Consider the following 21171-nt stretch of genomic DNA (forward strand, 5'->3'; position numbering starts at 1 on the left):
AAAACACACTGGAATACATCAAAAATTCATCAAAATCATGCATGCAGAAATTCATCCAGAAATCAGAAATTGTGATGTGAACAAGCCCTGAAACGTTCAGATTTTATTGCTAGGTCTGATTGAAGCAATTTTAATCCTATCTTCTTGCAGTAAATCAAAACCAATGATTTCTGCATGTGATTACTTAAAAGTGGTTGAAAATGTCAGAAAGTTGCCAAGTATGTGGTCAATCTAACAGAGGTCCAAAATGTATTCTATCCCAGCACACACTGTGGCTGGAAAACAAACTGTGTGGGGTTAAATGTGATTATTTTTAGCGTAAAGGGACATAATCTCTTCAGTAACTGTTAGTAGCCTCAAGATTCACAAAGTGACTTGTCATTCTTGTCAGCAGGTTAAGGTTCATACATATTTGTATTTGGCTAGCTTGCATGACTTTGCCAATCTTTCTGCTTTGCTTTAGAGATTGTGCAATAAGCAGAGCTCTACACCAAGAAAAGCGTGCGAGAAAAAGGCAGAGCTGATGTGTAATCCTCCCCTCCCAGTGCCTCATTATAAAGGAACTGCCTGTGCAAACACTTCCAGTCTCTGTGCTTATACTCCATAGTCAAAATGTCTACGGCTGAAGGGCAGCAAGCAAAGACAGATACATTCAAGGAAGACATTAAGAAAAGGTTAGAACAAGCCAGCAAGATGACACCAGAAGAGCTGAAATTTAGTTATAAGGGAATTCTGTACCCTACCATTCTCTGTAGTAAGGAAACTTTTCAAGCTATGGAGAAAATGGAGGCTAGAGAAGATGATGTGCTAATTGTAACCTATCCAAAATGCGGTAAGTGTGTTGAATGTGAGAGTTTTGCTGAATGGGAGTCTGTTATCCTAAAGTTGAACTGCAGGCAAACATCTTAATACATACTTATAAATACATACAGTTAGTACTATATATATAGGAGAAACAGTATGTTACCTGCTAAAAGGGTTCGTATTATTTTCCACCCACCATTGGGGTATCATCCAGTGTGAAAGTGTCTATGTGGCACACGGGTTGACCGGGGGGAAGTTTTATACTGGGGGTTGATATCAGGTCAGGTGTGTAACAAAGTGCTTCTTTTACTTATTATGCTTTACATGTGACACATACTCCTTTAACTCCATTTCCCACAATCCCCAGACTCCTTGGAAGGCCCAGGAGATATAGGTTTTCCTCAAAGGGACCAAACCTGATGAGGTAGAGGAGGCTGGGCACGTGATCTGCAGCCAGGTATACTGTCCGCCATTGTTAATCCAAGCTTCTGGGCAGCCGGGGATGAGCCCAATAGCACATAGCTTCTATGGAAGACTCAGTAACTAGACAGCTCTGTGCTAATTGCTACCAGAGTACTGCGCTTTCAAGTGAGGTTGCCCTGTGTCTGCAGCCACCCATCTGTGGAATCAGCCTCGGGGCTTCTCCAGCTGCTCGCTTGAGGTGCCAGTTTAGATATTCCTCCAGTTGTCTACCTGTGTACCCAGACCTACTTTGGTCTTCACTGTGAAAGATGCTGTCACAGAAGCTAAGTGCAAGTAGCTATTCATGTTCTGTACTGTTTACAACATAGTTGTTCATTAATATCTGTTGCTACAGCGCTTTATACTGTAGAGTGGGGGTCGACAACCCATTGATTGTGATCTTCCCATCGACCGCGGGCAGGTAATTGGTAGATCACAATCCTTTCCCCGTGTTGCTGACCTGGTCAGGTGCACGCTCACCAATCCTAGGCTGCAAGGGCAGCTCCCGCCCCTTGCATCTGTGTGGTTGTGGGGCAGGGAATGGCTCTTGAATAGTTTGGTCGGGTTTGGGCTCTTGTCCGAACATGCCCGGGTTCATCCACTGAGTGTTGTGTGCTTGTCCCCACTGGTGCTCCTCCCTGATCAAGGGGCTTGTGGGTGATATCATGTGAAAAGGTGAGAGAGGATTGCTGGTGGGAACAAGCACCAGAACATGTAGCCATGCCATGAAGGTTCCCTGCACCATTCTGCATTAAAAAAACAACTTCTGTGCCCTCCTGACACCCCAGCCCTCCTAAATCCCAGCACCACACCCTCCTGACACCAAAGTACCAATCCCTTCTGACCCTCCCAATACCATACCCTCCTGACCCCCTAGTACCATGCCCTCTTGATACCCCTGTACTCTGGCCCCCTAGTACCATGTCCTTCTGACACCCCAGCCTTCCTGACCCCCCAATACCATACCCACCCTCCTGCCCCCCAGTACCATGACCTCTTGATATCTCAGCCCTTGTTATTCCTCTGTACTGTGCCCTCCGAATCTCCCAGTACCATGCCCTCTTGACTTCCCAGTACCATAATAAAAAGTCCAAAAAATGCTGCGCTTTTAAAATTGCAGTGAGTCCAAATGAGGGAAGGTGGATGTACCCATCACCAGCTTCAATGTGTGTAAAAGAGGCACTCATCACCACGTGGTAAAATAATCTGCTTACCAAATGTCTGGAACTAACATGCGTGTTGTAACAACCAAAAGGCACATCTCCAGTATGCGGCTTCTACACAAGATCTCACAGAGGCAAATGATAGGTCTCCAAGTAGTGTTCTCACTATATAAACTTCTCCAAGTTCTCACATCAGATAAAAGGCATTCAGTTTATCAATGATACCCAATGAAGGAAAATAAGTAGCCAATAGTGAAGACCGTAATAACATTTAAAAGAAGTTTATTTATAGTAACTTACAGTTAAAATTCAGAGGTGCATGCATCACAAGAAAATGATCGGCTGCAGCATTCAGCGTGCTAGTATCAACCTGCCTGATATGTTTCATCACAAACGAATATCATCAGAGGCTCCCAGTACCATGCCTTCCTGACCCCCCCTGCACCATGCCCTTCTGACCCCCCGCCCCAGTACCGTGCCCTCCTGACCTCCCTATACCATGCTTTCCTGACCCCTGCCCTATATACTAATGACCAGTGAACACTGCCCTACATCCTACTGACCTCTGCACACTGTCTGCATGCTACTGACTTGTGTACAATGCCCTACATCATACTGACCCCTGTACACTGTCCTACATCCTACTGAGCTCTGTGCACTGCTCTACCTACTTATGACTACTGTACAATGCCCTACCTACTACTGACCTCTGTACACTGCCCTGCCTACTACTGAGTCCTGGGTGCTGCCTTACATACTACTTACACTGGCCAGCACTCGGAGCAGATAACCACTTGCCCACCATAGGCCATCATATGACGTCTTGGACTTTAAGTGGAGATATCTCAATGATGCCTGCCCATTCAGATACTTTTTTTTCAGCCGGTGATTCCCTGCAATGTGGCTGTTTAGTTACTTGATTGCTTTTATAAGCGGCGGGAGGGGACACTTCTCTGGTGCTTCTCCGGTCTCTCCCATGCGATTGGGAAACCAGAGAATAAAACCACCGGCAGGCAGTTTACCATAGAGCTGGCGGTGGACTTAGAGACCCTCAGATCTTTCCGTAAAGAGCTGTCAATCCCTATTCCTACTATTCCTGTCACTCCCTATTCCTATTACAAGGGATGCTTACATTCCTTGTAATAGGAATAAAAGTGATAAAAAAAATACAAAATTTAAGGGAAAGTGTAAAAATTAAAAATAAATAATTTAAAGTGCCCCCCATCCCCTTGTGCTAGAGCACAGCAGCGAATGCATACATAGGTCACGCCCACATATGTAAACGGCGTTCAAACCCCACGTGTGAGGTATCGCGACAAACCTCCCCTGTAACTCTAAACTGGTAACCTGTAGAAATGTTTAAAGCATCATCTATGGAGATTTTTAAGTATCGTAGTTTGTTGGTATTTCACAAGCGTGCGCAATATTTAAGCGTGACATGTTAGGTATCCTTTTACTCGTAAAATCATCTTTCACATTATACAAAAAAATTGGGGTAAATATTGTGTTTTATTTTTTTTTTTTAATTCATGAAAATGTTTTTTCCTCCCCAAAAAAATGCATTTGAAAAATGACTGCGCAACTACCGGGAGGCATAATAAAAAGGCAACGACCACCATTTTATTCCCTAGGGTCTCTGCTAAAAAAAAATATATACAATGTTTGCGGGTTCTAAGTAATTTTCTAGCAAAAAAACACTGATTTTTACCTGTATGAGAGAAATGTCAGAATTGGCCAGGTTGGCAAGTACTAGTCAAGCAAATCAGCCTGCAACACCAGATTTTACATAGTTACATATTAGGTGAGGTTGAAAAAAAACACAAGTCCACCAAGTCCAACCTATGTATGTTCTACTTTTATGATGGACTCCAGCATCAGCCTTTGTGGAGGTGGCCAATTACTTCCCAGTAGAGACTCGAACATTGGGTATTCGTTTGTTCGTAGAACAAATGAATATATGTGGCGCTCGCGGGACGTTCGCCCAACGCGGAGCGCTCCATAATGTACTGCAAGATTGCAGTGCATTGACGTCTGCTGATTGGCCAAAGCATGCACCTGACTTGTATGCTTTGGCCAATCACAGCGCGATGTGCTGTGAGAGCCATGACTGGCCAAAGGCAGGGTGCCTTTGGCTAATCATGGCTCAGGGGCCATGCCCCACACTATATAAGGCTGCTTACACGGCAGCCATATACAGTGTGATACAGTGGAGATAGATTAGACAGGTTAGTTAATGGATTGAGCATGCAGCCAGTGAAGAATATATAATACAGTGCAGTCAGTGTAGAATATACAATTCAGTGTAGTGTATATATTACAGTGTAGTCAGTGTAGTGTATATAATACAGTGCAGGCAGTGTAGAATATAAGAATATATAATACAGGGAAGACAGTGTAGTGTATATAATACAGTCCCGTCAGTGTAGTGTATTTAGTGCAGTGCAGAGTATATCGTGCAGTGCAGAATATATGGTGCAGTGTACATAGTTCAGTGCACAGTATATAATACAGTGCAGTGTAGAGTATATAATACAGTGTATTGAAGTGGTTAAAAGGGAACCCTATGACAGAATTAAGAAAAAAATGCCATGGAGTCCCCCCCAAAATCCATACCGGCCCTTTGGGTCTGGTATAGATTTTAAGGGGAACTCCACGCCAAAATTAAAAAAAAAAATTACATGGGATCCCCCCCAAAATCAATACCAGGCCCCTCCCTCCTGAACCATACCAGGCCATTGCCCTTAACATGGGGAGGGTGCTTTGGGGTGCCCCCCAAAGAACCTTGTCACCATGTTGATGGGGACAAGGGCCTCTTCCTGACAACCCTGGCTGGTGATTGTCGGGGTCTGCGGGTGGGGGGATTATAGGAATCTGGAAGCCACCTTTACCTAGATCATTTCAACATTGTACCCCTACACATTCACCAAAAAAGTGTGAAAGTAAAAACCACAAGAGACAGTTTTGGACAAATCCTTTATTAAAAAAGAAAAAAAAAGTGTCCTGCGATGTAAATGCACCGTCAATCACACCAGTCACATGACATCAGAAGGGGGCTGGGTCACCCGGTTAAATCACCAGGTGACCCCTCACTTGCCTATATAAAAGTGAAGAGAGAGCAGTTGGCGGGAGGCCTCCCATGGAGGCGGAGCATATTAATCTTTTGCTATTTTTCAGGTACATCGTGGATTGATGTGATTAACGGTGGATTTACATCATGGGACACTTTTTTAATAAAGGATTTGTCAAAAACTGTCTCTTGTGGTTTTTACTTTTTGACACTTTTTTGGTGAACAGGTAGGGGTACGATGTTGAAATGATCTTGTTAAAGGGGGCTTCCAGATTCTGATAAGCCCCTGCCCACAGACCCTGACAACCACCGGCCAGGGTTGTCGGGGAAAGGCCCTTGTCCCCATCAACATGGGCACAAGGTGTTTTGGGGTGGGAGGCACAGAGCCACTCGCTCGTCTCTCCCTTTTTCCTGACCTGCCAGGCTGCATGCTCGGATATGGGTCTGGAATGAATTTTGGGGGGAGGAATCCATGCCATTTTTTTTTTTTTCATTTTGGCATGGGGTTCTCCTTAAAATACATACCAGACCCGAAGGGCTTGGTATGGACTAGGAAGAGGACCCCACGCAGTTTTTTTCATTTTTTTTTCATCTATATTACCGGGAGCCGGCAATACATTACAGCCGCAAGCAAGTTTAAATGACATTTTTTCCTTTAGAAATGTCATTATTGCTGCGGCATGCTCTATACATTGTACAGATGCACCACTTTACAATAGTGTGCCAGGTGTGTAATTTTATGTATACTCCTTAAACCTTCATTTAGGTGACATTTGTGGCAATTCTGTCAAAAGTGTATCATAAGGAACTTGGCTAGAATTTTCCTGTCGATGTTACAACAGATAAAATGTTTTTTAATAACAGACCACTAACAGGGACAAGCCACAGTCCTGGATACTTAAAAATATAAATGATACTGAGGAGGAAAGGAAAGAAGCACAATTACAAAGTCCTGGAAGAATGTTTGGTCAGTTCCCAGTGTAGCCTAGGTGGCCATAGCCTTACCTAACATATTTTGGTCTCTAAAAACAAAAGCACAGAGAACATTTATGTATAGACATATTATAAATATAAAAAAGACCCTTGACTGCTAACACTTTTCAGCCTTTGGTAAAAGGTGTTGTTCTGTATTGTAGGAACAAACTGGTCTTTACAGATACTACATGAAATGGTATTGGAAGTGAACAAAAAAGAGCCAACAATGGTCAAAGGTATGCTGGAATTTGGAAAGCCAGAGAAATATGAGGTTGGTATTAAAACCTATCAAGGCTTTAAATACTGCATAAGGATAATACATAATTGATTTGTTAAAGATAACATGAAAGCTCAATAACATTCATTGTTAGCTAGATACAGTACATTCCAGGTGCTAACTGAAGAGCTATAGGTTTAACTTAATAGAGGGCATTTCGGACCTCTACAATGAGACCACTGCCTCCCGACAGAACAAAGGTCTCACTCTGCAGCTTCTGGCAGGGGACAGTCTTTTCCAGGGCTTTTTTTCAGGGGGAACTTGGTGGAACTCAGTTCCACCATCTCTGGCTCAGACCCTTTGGTGCCTGCTCACCACAATCACTTGTAAACACGGAAGTCTGGTTTCTGTGTTTACAAGTGACAGCTCTGCACTCTGTTTGTAATGCAATCCTGGTATTTAATGCCCCTTTAAGACCCTCCTACTGTTTTCGTGAAATTTGACAACACACCCACTATTTGATGTGATTTGGAGGGTGTGTGTAGGGGGAGGGGTTTTGTGGGACCTTGGTTAAGTTCCAGCACCTATTGTTTGAGAAAAAAAGCCCTGGTCTTTTCTATTCAGGTTGTGGCAGTTTAGAAACAAAACAAACATCGAACACCTTATGTTTTGATGCGCCTGGAATGTATTTAGCTGATTAAAAGTAAGTAAAGCTGGCCATACAGTATACAATCTTCTTGTTCAATTTCCTTTAGATTTACCTTCAATCATGTAGTGCAGGGGCCTACCTTATTATATACAAATTGAAAATGTTTAGGTTTGACCTCCAATTATATGGTTTTGGTAAATCTAAAGAAAAATTGTACAAGAAAATTGTGTAATGTGTGGCCACCCTAAGAGTGTGTAAATTCTAGGACCTCATAAGGGAACTGGCAATATATTGATGGTGAGTATCACATGTTAATTTCTGTCCATCTCCCTTTTCTCTCATGTACAATTAAGGGAAAATGATATACAAAAATAGAATACAGTTATTAGTTTGACACTGGACTGTCCATTTTTCAGTAATGCCGCGTACACACGATCGGAATTTCCAACAACAAATGTTCGATGTGAGCTTGTTGTCGGAAATTCCGACCGTGTGTAGGCTCCATTGGACATTTGTTGTCGGAATTTCCGACAACAAAAATTTGAGAGCTGGTTCTCAAATTTTCCGACAACAAAATCCGTTGTTGCAAATTCCGATTATGTGTACATAATTCCAATGCCTAAAATTCCACACATGCTCGGAATCAAGCAGAAGAGCCACACTGGCTATTGAACTTCATTTTTCTCGGCTCGTCATACGTGTTGTACGTCACCGCGTTCTTTACGTTCGGAATTTCTGACAACATTTGTGCGACCGTGTGTATGCAAGACAAGTTCCAGCCAACATGAAATAAATCCACGGTTTTGTTGTCGAAAAAAATCCTATCTTGTGTACATAGCATAAGTGTCTATTCTGGTAGACATAACCCAACAAATATTAAGCCAGACTGGCTAGTAAAGCAGGGCAAAGAGCAGTAATAATATGCAAATTGCCAGTGGTGACCCGTCCACAAGGTGCGCACGGGTGCCGCCCCCCTAATCTCTATGCGCCGCCCCCCCTAATCTCTATGTGCTGGCCCCTAATTTCCATGCGGGGCACCGGACATATAAAGTTCTACGAGATTTTTTTTTTTTTTGTGAAGCTCTAATTGGCTTCAAAAAGGGTGGGCTTAATTCGCTATTGTCTTTCTGCTTCTGCTCCCGACCAATCAGGATAGGAAGCTGGTCCTAAGACCGGATTCGCTGGGAGGAGAAGCGGGGCAGGCCACCGAAGCTGGGCAGGCGGGGAGGGGGGTGGTTTGTTTGCCCCCCCCCAAAAAAATGGAGCACCAGCCGCCACTGCAAACTGCAGAAAGTCATAGCATCCAATCACTTTTATGCGCTGAGCTCTGTTAAGAGTAAAGATGAGCTTAAAGCATAATCAAAATAAAAACCACAAAAATCAGCACACAGTGCATGACTTACTATTATTGCACCTCATCCTCCTAGCACAGCTATTATATTCATAAAAGCCGGTTCTATAGCTTCTATGAATGAAGCAGGATACATGAATGGAGGATGGATGTTTGAAAAGATTGTCCCATTGATTCACAGAGTGGGTTTCATTAGAGCTGGGCAGAAAGGCAGGCAGAGTTGGGAAGTCTTGATGAGTACAAATGACAGCTCCCTTAGTCCTATTAACCCCCGATGTACCGGAAGATTATGGCAGGGGTAGGGGGGTCAATGGAGAAAATTTTAAGTAAACTAGGGGGTTAATTTACTAAAGGCAAAAAGACTGCACTTTGGAAAGTGCAGTTGCACACGGCAAGAGCAGTTGCTCCAGAGTTTAGTAAATGAGCAGAAGCTCTGCTGACTTTCATCAACCAATCATGTGCAAGCAAAAATGCTGTTTTTTTTAAATTTTCCTTGCATGTGATTGGGTATTCTTTGCAACGTGAAGCTTTACCTCATTTACTAAGCTCTGGAGCAACTGCACTTGCAGAGTGCAATTGCACTTTCTAGGTGCACAGTCTATTGGCCTTTAGTAAATCAACCCCTAGGAGTCAGCAGCACAAGGGGCACAGCACATTATCAGTAAGTCATATCCATTGTGTTGATTTTTGTGTTTTTAACTTTGAGTAAACGTAGAATTTAAGATTCAGACAGAACTTGCGGCTATTAGGGCGTTCGGATGTACGGCCAAACATCAACCTAATTGTGGGGAGCTAAACATCACATATTAAAGCAGTATTACTTCTGTTAGTATACATAACAGCTTTCCACTGTCAATGGTTGTTAAGGACGTAGGTGCAGGCACTGCTTAACAACCTGTGATGTCACCAGCCCTACTCACTTACGTGGTTAGGAATCCCCAGCAAAGGAACACACAATAACACTAAATGTTGACCCTCCAGATCATCCTCCTAATTGACAGCATCATATACAGTATATACATAACAAGAACAAAAGCCACAATAATAATTCAAAAGAGGTGGAAGTCATCGGGGAGAACAAATATTAAAAAAGTAAATTAGATGAATAAAGTGTACATCGAATGGTAAATCTGTTGATCCTATGAATGATCAAATAGATTTTGTGCTCCCCAGGCCTGTAAAGACACAGATGATAACATAATGCATGTTAGCAAAGGAGCTACAATAACAATTTAACCCTTTCCTGCCCAGCTCTGGGGACCCTTAAATTGGGTTATTACATCCAGAGGGTGGGATGGTCTGTCTGTTTACATGACCACTGTGATGGCTTTCACATGAGCCAGTCCTGTCAGCTCCCAATCATTACAATAGACCAGGAGCTGTCTTTGACAGCTCAGTCATTGTGTTGGGAGCACGCTCCCAGTGCAGAAACCTAATCCACCTATGGACGCATATGCGCAGCATGTGAGCATTAAATTCCATCCTTTTTGCCACTTCCCATATGCGTTATGTGGGTGGCAAGTAGGTAAACACACTTTTTTATTTGTAAATGTGAATCCCCATACACACGATAGGACTTTGTACAAACTTTCCTTTGGATTTTTGTACAAAGAGCGTTGGCCAGAAGTTTGTCTTGCATACAGACGGCAGGACTTTTCCAGCCAACTTTCACCAAATCACGTGGTTTTTCAGCTTTTTACCACCACCCTTTGGTCAACTTCTGTATTGCTGTCTGATATTGTGTCAATCTTGCCACTTTTATCGGCAAAATTGACACCTTGAGAGCCGGGTTCACACTGGTGCGGGGATCCGACTTGGATCCCCACCAATGCCAGGCACCGTTTGGTATGAATCTTGAGGGGGAACTCCACGCCAAATTTTAAATTAAAAACTGGCATGGGTTCCCCTCCAGGGGCATACCAGGCCCTTAAGTCTGGTATGGATTGTAAGGGGAACCCCCTACGCCGAAAAAAATGGCATGGGGGTTCCCCCAAAGTCCATACCAGACCCTTATCCAAGCACGCAGCCCGGCCGGTCAGGAAAAGGGGTGGGGACGAGCGAGCGCCCCCCCTGAGCTGCACCAGGCCGCATGCCCTCAACAAGGGGGGTCGGTGCTTTGGGGGAGGGGGCGCCCTGCGGCCCCCCCACCCCAAATCACCTTGAGTTGATGAGGACAAGGGCCTCTTCCCGACAACCCTGGCCGTTAGTTGTAGGGGTCTGCGGGCGGGGGGCTTATCGGAATCCGGAAGCTCCCTTTAATAAGGTGGCCCCCAGATCCCGGCCCCCCACCATTTGTGAATGAGTATGGGGTACATCGTACCCCTACCCATACACCTAGGGAAAAAAGTGTCAAGAAAAAAACGCAGTACACAGGTTTTTAAAGTAATTTATTAGGCAGCTCCGGGGGTTTTCTTCCGACTCCGGGGATCTTCTTCCGACTTTGGGGGTCTTCTTCCGACTCCGGGGGTCTCTCCGGCGTCTTCTTGTCTGGATCTTCTGCCGGCTCCTCCACTATCTTCTGCCGCTCTCTTGCTAGCGGTGGCTCGGACATCTGGATCGTCTTCTTCCCTTTTCTCTTGCAGAGATGTTGACACGACGCTCTCTCCGGCTGTAATGCTGTCTGTGCGCTCTGCTATGACTTATATATACTTACATATGACATGACCACGCCCCCTTATGACCTCACAGTCCCAGCATGCCCCGGAGAAGAACCAGAGAGCGCGGAGACGACACCGGAGAGAGGGAGAAGAGGCCTGAGAGCCCCCGAAGTCGGCAGAAGACCCCCGAAGTTGGCAGAAGACCCCTGAAGTCAGAAGAAGACCCCCGAAGTCGGAAGAAGACCCCCGGAGCTGCCTAATAAATTACTTTAAAAACCTGTGTAGTGTGTTTTTTTTATTGACACTTTTTCCCTAGTTGAATGGGTAGGGGTACCATGTACCCCATACTCATTCACATAGGGTGGGGGGCTGGGATCTGGGGGCCCCCTTAATAAAGGGGGCTCCCGGATTCCGATAAGCCCCCCTGCCCGCAGACCCTGACAACCAACGGCCAGGGTTGTCGGGAAGAGGCCCTTGTCCTCATCAACATGGGGACAAGGTGCTTTGGGGTGGGAGGGCCGCAGGGCACCCCCTCCCCCAAAGCACCCACCCCCCATGTTGAGGGCATGCAGCCTGGTACGGCTGAGGAGGGGGGGCGCTTGCTCGTCCCCACCCCCTTTCCTGACCAGCCAGGCTGCGTGCTCGGATAAGGGTCTGGTGTGGATTTTGGGGGGACCCCCATGCCGTTTTTTCGGGGTAGGGGGTTCCCCTTAAAATCCATACCAGACCTAAGGACCTGGTATGCCCCCAGAGGGGAATTCCCTCTCGCGCTCGCCGCAATAGGAAAATGTGTTTTTCCTATTGCAGCCAGTGCGAGATGTACGGTGCCCTGTCGCCGAGAACCAGCGCGATGGGTTCGCGCTGGAAACATTCTCAGGGGCCGCGTACTGTAGTTTGTACAAAAGTCCGATGCTTTTGTGTACACACGATCGGACTTTGCTCCATCGGACTTTTGTTGCCGGAAAGTTTGTCCGTTCGCACAGCCAACAAAAGTCCGATGGAAACAGAAAAAGTTTGTCCGATGGAGCGTACACACGGTCGGATGTTGCTCCAAAACAGCTAATCTGCATGTTTGTTGTCAAAAAGTCTGATCGTGTGTACGGGCCTTGAGTGTTGCTGTAGTAGGTTGTAAACATCGCATAGAGATGCCAATTCACAGGTAGCGTCAGGGCACCCCTCCGGCTTGTCATTTAAGGGCATAGTTGCCAACATTTTAAAATGATTTTTAGGGATACCTTTTTTTTTTTCTGTGTCCAGAAAGCCACTGTAGCTGGAGAATTTGTTTAATTAGGTGTGGGGCATTCATTTAATATGGCTGAGGTTCTACAAAAAGCATATTAAATTATTTGTGGCAGATATATATGTAGCACACCCCCATAGGGACTGCTGATTAACTTGGACCCCCCACTCCTGCACAGCCAGGCACACTGAATTTTTACAAGCACCAAGACAGAACAGTCCTCTACTTTCTTTTTGTTATTTAATTGAGGGTTAATAACTTGGATAGGGATGGGAGGTTATGAGATGCCCACTTGACTTCAGCAAAACATCAGCAAACTTCTGGGACATCTTCCTATATACACCTACTGTATATACAGCCTCCTTCACTCTCCTCCAGCACATTCGCTTGTTTGCTCCAGCTGAATCACTCAGAGTTATCTGACATGCTCCCAGTCAGATTAGCAATGGCCCATTACAGGCAGGAACTTGTAGCCCCTTTTGTGCAGCACAGTTGTAGTGAGACAGCTTGTAACTTCTCCTCTGTGGCCACTGATCCCAGCACAACATTTTCAGGCACTACCAACCCACCTGGCTGCAGCTGCCCCTTTCACTAGCCCTCCACACCAGCCCACCCGACTGACTCTTCACCAGCCCACCCGGCTGACTCCTTATCAGCCCGCCTGGCTGACTCTCAGGAGATCTCTAGGGAAAGGCTGAAGACTTCAGCACACCGCTGTCTTCAAGGGAGAATGGCTACATGTGGCAGCCTCCCCCCCACAGTGTTGACCAGGGCTTTTTTTCTCAGGGAATAGGTGCAGGAACTCCTCCCTTCCGAGTCACCCTTCGTCTCTGCCCCCCTACCCGTTTCTGAGCACCATCCCCTGATTCCACCCCCCTACCCACCTCCCAGTACAGCACCTTTCAGAGAATTTAGAACCAAGTATTTTGTGCTACTCAGTAAATTCTATGAAATTTGTTAATGAAAACAAGAAAGATAGTAAAACAGATCCCTTGTAATGAGCAACAATAGACTCCACCCCAGCAACAATAGATCCCCCACGCAACAAAATACTTTCCTCCAGCAACAATGGGCCGCCTACAACAAAGTACCACCCCAGCAACAATAGACCCTCCAGCAGCCAGCAACAATAGACCTCTCCCTCAACAGTAGATCCCACCCAGCAACAATTGACCCCCCCCGCGAGATAAGACCCCCCCACCAGCAACAGTAGACTTACCCAGCAACAATAGGCCCCCACACAAAAACAGATCCCCACCAGTGACAATAGCTACCCCAGCAGCCAGCATCAATAAACCCTTCATCACCCTCTTGCCAGTACATACATTCAGTGCTGGAGGTGCCGGAACTGCGTTCCCCCGCGTTCCCGCTGAAAAAAAGCCCTGGTGTGACTATTCTCTCTTGCTCCGTGCCCCTAGGAAAGACTCCCTCCCGTGTGTTATGCAGGATCCTTCTAGCACCTGAGCCCTGGCCCAAAGCAGGACATCCCCTCCAGACTAGGGGGCACCCCTGACGGCCACCGACAGCCTCCTCAACACTGAATCTCTATCTTCCACCTAACTGCACCTGCTGGCATGACCTGTGTCTATCTATGGAGTGGTGTCTGCTGCCAGCCTACCTCTGAGGATTGGCTGAGGCTCCATAAATATTCAAGGCAGCTCCTCCTAACCTCCACCCTCTAATTCTAGAGGATTCTCCAACCTTCTAGACCAGGGTGAGGCACCAGAGAGCTGCCAGAATGAGTCACCCAGCCTTGAACCAGTGATCAAAATAAAAGGAGAGTGGGATAGGAGCCAAGGTGTCCTTAACTTCAATGAAAGAAAAGGAACAAATTGTGGTTTAACCTGATATAACTTTATTAGAACAATTAGTAGAAAAAATATTTATCATTGAAAAGAAAGCATAAACAATAGAAAATTGCACATGGTAAAAACTGGCAATGTTGTCACTTAAAAACACATGCCCATGAGCTCAGTCATATCCCAGTCATCTACATGTGTCAATCATCTCAAGTTATTAAGTGCAACTTAATAGATAATGCTTACATGTGTTTAGGCGAGGTGAGTTCCGGGAAACCTTGGTAGCACAAGTCGGTATCTGTATTGTGCTTAATCATGGACCTCCAGACTCCCTATATGCCTATAAAGCTCCTGCATTGGGTCTTTACAGTGTTGAAAAAAGCATTAGTCATCACAGACAAATAAATGCAATTCTGGCTAGAAAGTATCCCTGCTAGTTAGTGAACAAGACAGGTTTTATTGCTGGGTGTAGCACTGTCAATCATAGAGATAGTAAAAAATGCAGCACGCTGTGATGTAAGCATGCGACTTGAGTCAAGGAGAAACAAATAGATCCACAATAAGTCTGTTAGGCTCGATTCACACCTATGCATGTTGCTTTTGAGTGTTTTTGGAGTTTTTTTTTGTCATGCTTGCCACATTTTTGAGCAGCGTTTTTGTAGCGTTTTTACAGCGTTTTTTTTTTTTTTTTACATTTAAAAAAAAAACGGCAAAAACGCATCAAAAACGCTGTAAAAACGCTGCAAAAACTGTGCACTTGCGTTTTTGATGCTTGTCCATTGAATTCCATTACATGCAAAACGCTGCATTTTGCATGAAAAAAAGTCCCTGACCCTTTCCAAAAATGCAGAGATACAAAAAGGCATTGATGTGAACATGTTCCATAGGAACCCATGTTAAAAAATTCCCATGCATTTCTGCAAAATGCAAAATGCATCAAAAAACGCGCTAGTGTGAATGGAGCCTCAGGCTGGATTCACACCTATGCATTTTTAGTGCTTTTTGCATTTTGCAGATTTGTACTACAGAACATGTTCCATGGGAAACCATGTTAAATGGACTGTAGTGCAAATCTTCAAAATGCAAAAAGCACTAAAACTGCATAGGTGTGAATCCAGCCTAATGCTGGCCATACACTATACAGAAAATCGGCCGAACCCATTTTCGAAAAACGAACGTTCGACCGTGACCGCAAACGATCGTGCCATCATATAATGTCCGATAATCTGTTCAGTGGACATGAATAAATAATTTTGTGTTCGTTTTTTTACATATACCTAGTGCAGGCAGTTCGGACGGGAAACACATTAACCTTGCAATTTATCGTACGTTCGGCAGAAATTTTCCAAACATGCCGTTCGTTTTTTTTCCACAAAAACGTCACAAACGATTATCGATTTGTACCCACTAACTTGCCGAAAAACGAACGAAGTGTCCATACGAACGATTTTTCGGCCGATTTTTCGTATAGTGTATGGCCAGCATAAGGCTCGATTCACACCTATGCATGTTGCTTTTGAGCGTTTTTGGAGGTTTTTTTTTCATGCTTGCCACGTTTTTGAGCAGCGTTTTTGTAGCGTTTTTGCGGCGTTTTTGCGGCGTTTTTGCCGCGATTTGCGTTTTGCGTTTTTTTTTTTTTTTTTTTTTCATTTTTTTTTACAGTCTTAAAAAAAATTACAAAAAAAAAAAAAAACAAAACGGCAAAAACGCACCAAAAACGCATCAAAAACGCTGCAAAAACGCTGCAAAAACGGTGCACTTGCGTTTTTGATGCTTGTCCATTGAAATCCATTACATGCAAAACGCTGCTTTTTGCATGAAAAAAAGTCCCCGACCCTTTCCAAAAACGCAGAGATACAAAAATGCATTGATGTGAACATGTTCCATAGGAACCCATGTTAAAAAATTCCCATGCATTTCTGCAAAATGCAAAATGCATCAAAAAACGCGCTAGTGTGAATGGAGCCTTAGGCTCCATTCACACCTATGCATGTTGCTTTTGAGCGTTTTTGGAGGTTTTTTTTTCATGCTTGGCACGTTTTTGAGCAGCGTTTTTGTAGCGTTTTTGCAGCGTTTTTGCCGCGTTTTTGCCGCGATTTGCGTTTTGCGTTTTTTTTTTTTCATTTTTTTTTTACAGTCTTAAAAAAAAATTACAAAAAAAAAAAAAATAAAAAAAAAAAACGGCAAAAACGCACCAAAAACGCTGCAAAAACGGTGCACTTGCGTTTTTGATGCTTGTCCATTGAAATCCATTACATGCAAAACGCTGCTTTTTGCATGAAAAAAAGTCCCCGACCCTTTCCAAAAACGCAGAGATACAAAAAAGCATTGATGTGAACATGTTCCATAGGAACCCATGTTAAAAAATTCCCATGCATTTCTGCAAAATGCAAAATGCATCAAAAAACGCGCTAGTGTGAATGGAGCCTTAGACCCCTTTCACACTGGGGCGGTTTGCAGGCGGTATTGCGCTAAAAATACCGCCTGCAAACCGCCCCTAAACAGCCTCCGCTGTTTGTTCAGTGTGAAAGCCCGAGGGCTTTCACACTGAAGCGGTTCGCAGGCAGGACGGTGAAAAAAGTCCTGCAAACTGCTTTTTTGGAGCGGTGTATTCACCGCTCCTGCCCATTGAAATCAATGGGACAGCGCGGCTATACCGCGGCTATAGCCGCGCTGTACGAGGGATTTTAACCCTTTTTCGGCCGCCAGCGGGGGTTAAAACCGCACCGCTAGCGGCCGAATACCACTGCAAGAACAACGGTACAGCAGCGCTAAAAATAGCGCTGTCGTATCGCCGACGCCCCCACCGCCCCAGTGTGAAAGGGGCCTTAGTGAGTCTCTTTTAAACTGGTATATCCAGCAAGCGATCACAGGCTGAACATTTTTTGAGGCTCTGTGATTTGACTCAGCTGACTCTATTTTCCTATCCAACTTGTATGCGGTGCTATCTTTAATGATTCATGGAAACATGGTGCTGAATGACTAACAGGCTGTCTTGTTCACTAACAACCAGTCACACTTAATAACTTGAGATGATTTACACGTGTGGATGACTGGGATATGGCTGGTTTTTAAGTGACAACATTGTCAGTTTTTAAGATGTGCAATTTCCTATTGTTTATGCTTTCCTTTCAATGATAAATATTTTTTCTACTAATTGTTCTAATAAAGTTATGTCAGGTTAAACCACAGTTTGTTCCTTTTCCTTCATTGAAGGTGAGGACACCTTGGGTCCTTTTCCCACTCCCCTTTTATGTTGACTACTTCTCTTGTTTTGATAAGGAACACCACCCTATTAGGTGAGCTGGTAACCTGTTACCTGAATTGACCGATAAAACTGGTCATCAGGACCTCGCCCATTGCGTTTTTTACAACGATCTGAACCTTAGTAAACCCTGACCCAGATTCCATAGCTCAGGCTCACACACAAAACAGGAAAAATGAGCTGAGGGGAGGGTTTGTGAAAAAAAAAACACTTATGCTCAAAAAAGCTCAATAAAAAAGCACAGAAGAGCACAAAAAGCACAAGCTTTTTCAAGCTTTCAGGCAGAAAAATAAAAGCTCAAGTGCCTAAAGCAGCTTTTTTTTAAATTTTTTTTTATTTTTTTTTATTTTTTTAGCTGCAGTGTGCATGAGCCATAAACCTGGTTGGTGTATCAAGGGTTAACTGGATCCCTGTACTGAGAGCAAATAGTGGCTGGCCTTATGCAAAGCTCAAGGGATATACGGTGTGGACAGATAAGAGTAACAGACTACGGCCCTCCAGTTGTTCAGGAACTACAATTCCCATCATGCCTAGTCACGTCTGTGAATGTCAGAGTTTTACAATGCCTCATGGGATGTGTAGTTCTGCAACAGCTGGAGAGCCGTAGTTTGAAGATTCCTGCACTAGATGTAAGAAGTCATCTTTTGCTCACCAGACTTGGTCCTTTTATGCTTCTCTTCTAGTGCTGGCACACTGCAGCTTCTTGTTTTCTCCTTCTTAATGCCACTAATCTTCACAACTTGCTTCTCCCAGCTGCCACCACTTACCTTCCTGATGCCGCCAGTTTCAAATAGACCATGATTACACGATTAGGTGTGTCAGTGAGCAGTAATGATGCGCTGTAACCTCTAGCAACCAATCATTGAGCAGTAATAATGCGCAGTAACCTCTAGCAAACAATCATTGAGCAGTAATAATGCGCAATAATCTTTAGCAACCAATCAGTGAGTATGGACCAGTTCTTTATGTTTACTCAGTTAAAGTTTTTTGAGATACGTCTACGTGTTTGTTTGTTTTTTTGTGATGTTGGGGTGGAGAGCAAAATTGCATGGACAAAAGGGGGGGGGGGGGGGCAAGAAAACTTTTGCCCAGGGTCCAGGCAATATTAAAGACAGCCCTGCATCTGGCAGTACTGCAGTGTGAGTATCTGAGCTTCTACTGTACTGTCTGTCCGTGACCAATCTTCATTTTTGGGATGGAGCCTGGGACAAGGTCAGGTCAGAACAGGTTGTAAAAATTTGTGAGTGGGACTGTTGGCAACTATCTTAATGGAGTTTTGTATGTTTAGTGTTTCACTTTAAGCATTCCTAAAATCCTTACCAAACAGAATTCTTGCAACCCAGATAGCAAGGATAATTTGCCACAAATCTCTAGTTTTCTTCTTTTCCAAATTCAGCCACAGTGACCCCTGTGGTGGGATGACTATTGTACAACATAACTGAACCAGAACATGCAGCAGACTTGCAGAATGTTTGCAAAGAAAGTTGATCTGGAGTCATGAAATGCAGCCTTGCTGCGGATGTGAGACTTGAAGCCTGGCAAGTCTAGCAACATCTTAGCAAGTCATCTTTAAACTTGCAGCTCAATTGCTTGTGTAGCGCACCCCCTTAAGAGACACTGATGAATAGGGATCCCCACTCTGCACAGCCAGGCACTCCAGAGTCAGAGAACAGTCCGTGACTTTAGTTTTTTGTTATTTATTGAGGGTTAGTAACTTAGATAGGGATGGGAGGTTATGGGATGCCCACTTGAGCAGAACTTCAACAACTTCAGGGACATACTCCTATATACAGTCTCCTCACTTTCCTCCTGCACACAGTTGCACAATGGTTCCAGCTGAATTACTGTTGGTTAATCTGACAGGCTCAGTCAGATTTAAGCAAATCACAGCCCTTTGCAGGCAGGAACTTGTAGCTCATTGTTGTGTAGCAATATACAGTGATCAGCCTGTACTCCTCCTCTGTGGCTACTGATTCCAGCACCACCTCTTTAGGCACTGCCAACCCACCTGGCTGCAGCTGCCCTTTTCACCAGATCTCCAGGCTAACTTCTCCACAGTAGTCCTCCAGACTGGCTCTTTGCCAGCCCACCTGGCTGTCTCTCTCACCAGCCCACCGGGCTGACTCTCATGAGATATCCTGGGGAAGGGTGTAGACTTGGCCCACCGCTGTCTTGAGGGAGAGCTGGCTACATGTGGCAGTCTCCCCCCTTGTAGTTCCCCAGTAGTGCCGATCTACTCACACTGTCCTCTCTCTTGCTCCCGTGCCTCCAGGAAGGGCTTCCTCCAGGTGTTGTGGCAGGATCCTTTCAGCACCTGAGCCCCTGGCCTAAGGTCACCCCCCCCAGACTAGGGGGCACCCTTAAAGGTCACCGACAGCCTCCTCAGCACTATGTCTCCATCTTCCATCCGAATGCCCCTGCTGGTATGGCCCATGCCTATTTATGAGGTGAGCTCTGCCCCCTGCCAGCTCACAGCTGGGGATTGGCAGAGGCCTTATAAATATTCCAAGCAGCTCCTCTTAACATCCTACCAACTAGCTCTAGAAGATTCTACAATCTTCTAGACCAGGGGGAGGCACCAGGGGAGCTGTCAGGATAAGTCAGCCTGTCCTGAGTCACTAAACTCTGACCCAGATTCAACAGCTCAAGCTGAACCCTGAGCTAACAACTTTTTCCTAATCTAACACTAGCACACAATAGGGGGTGCTACACTTATTATCTGGGTTTTGGTACATGTTTCCTAGGGCAGTACCGAGCCCCCTGTGCCATTTGTTTGACATTCATTTGCCTATTATATCGGAAAACATTCCACTCCCATTAACTTCAATAGGGTTCAGGTTTGGCACCCAGACTTTAGTCATGTTTGCCAAACTTTGTTCAAACCAAACCCAGGTATGTCTGCCTCATCACTAGGTAAGAATTTCCTTTGCTAACAGATAGCATTGGATTACTGCACTTTGCAATATTACATAACAGGATCCACTGTGGTTAATTCACTAAAGGAGTAGATGATTTTGCATTTAAAGGAGAAGTCCAGCCTGAGCTCATTTGGCTGGGCTTCTCCTAAGGGTCACAGGAGTGAAATTCATTTTGCACTCCTGTGACCCGTTTTCAGCACAGAGCGGTTTGAAGTCCGCTCTCTGCTGACATTACCAGGATCAGTCCAGGCACCACTTCGGAAGTCTGGATCCACCAGGTGTCTGGACTGATAGGCGTCTCAGCGAGCCACTGAGACAGCCTCTCCCCACCCCTCCACAGCTCAGCGCTCCAGTGAGCGTGGAGGAGCAGAGCAGGAGAGATGCTGACTGACAGGGAGGTGAGAGAACTGAGCCATCAGTGTTCGGTGGCTCGGTTCTCAGTGAAGAGGCGGCGGGGGGGGACAGATGCTGCATCCACCTGGGTAAGTATGCATATGGGATAAAAAAAAATCCCATACTTCTCTTTTAAATGAATGGGTTTTTAAGGATAAATAAAAAAACCCAAGAAGCACTGAACAGTGACAAACTCCAGTGATCACTGGGGTACTGAGCAGGAAGACACTCACCAATCAGTTTAGGTTTGTATGTGTAGTGGAGGGGTGGA

At 45.0% G+C, this 21171-nt stretch overlaps 1 protein-coding gene across 1 annotated transcript in view; it reads left to right on the top strand.

The window, feature by feature from the left end:
- Positions 1 to 529: 529 nt before the first annotated feature.
- LOC141140516 (sulfotransferase 6B1-like) overlaps positions 530 to 21171 on the top strand; it is a 34244-nt gene continuing 13602 nt past the window's right edge. Inside the window, exons 1-2 of the mRNA XM_073627797.1 lie at positions 530 to 832; positions 6633 to 6742. Coding sequence (XP_073483898.1) covers positions 613 to 832; positions 6633 to 6742 — 330 coding nt within the window. The 5' untranslated portion in view covers positions 530 to 612. The remainder of the gene's footprint in view (positions 833 to 6632; positions 6743 to 21171) is intronic.

This window comes from Aquarana catesbeiana, linkage group LG04, assembly GCF_042186555.1.
Source record: "Aquarana catesbeiana isolate 2022-GZ linkage group LG04, ASM4218655v1, whole genome shotgun sequence".
Taxonomy (NCBI): Eukaryota; Metazoa; Chordata; class Amphibia; order Anura; family Ranidae; genus Aquarana; species Aquarana catesbeiana.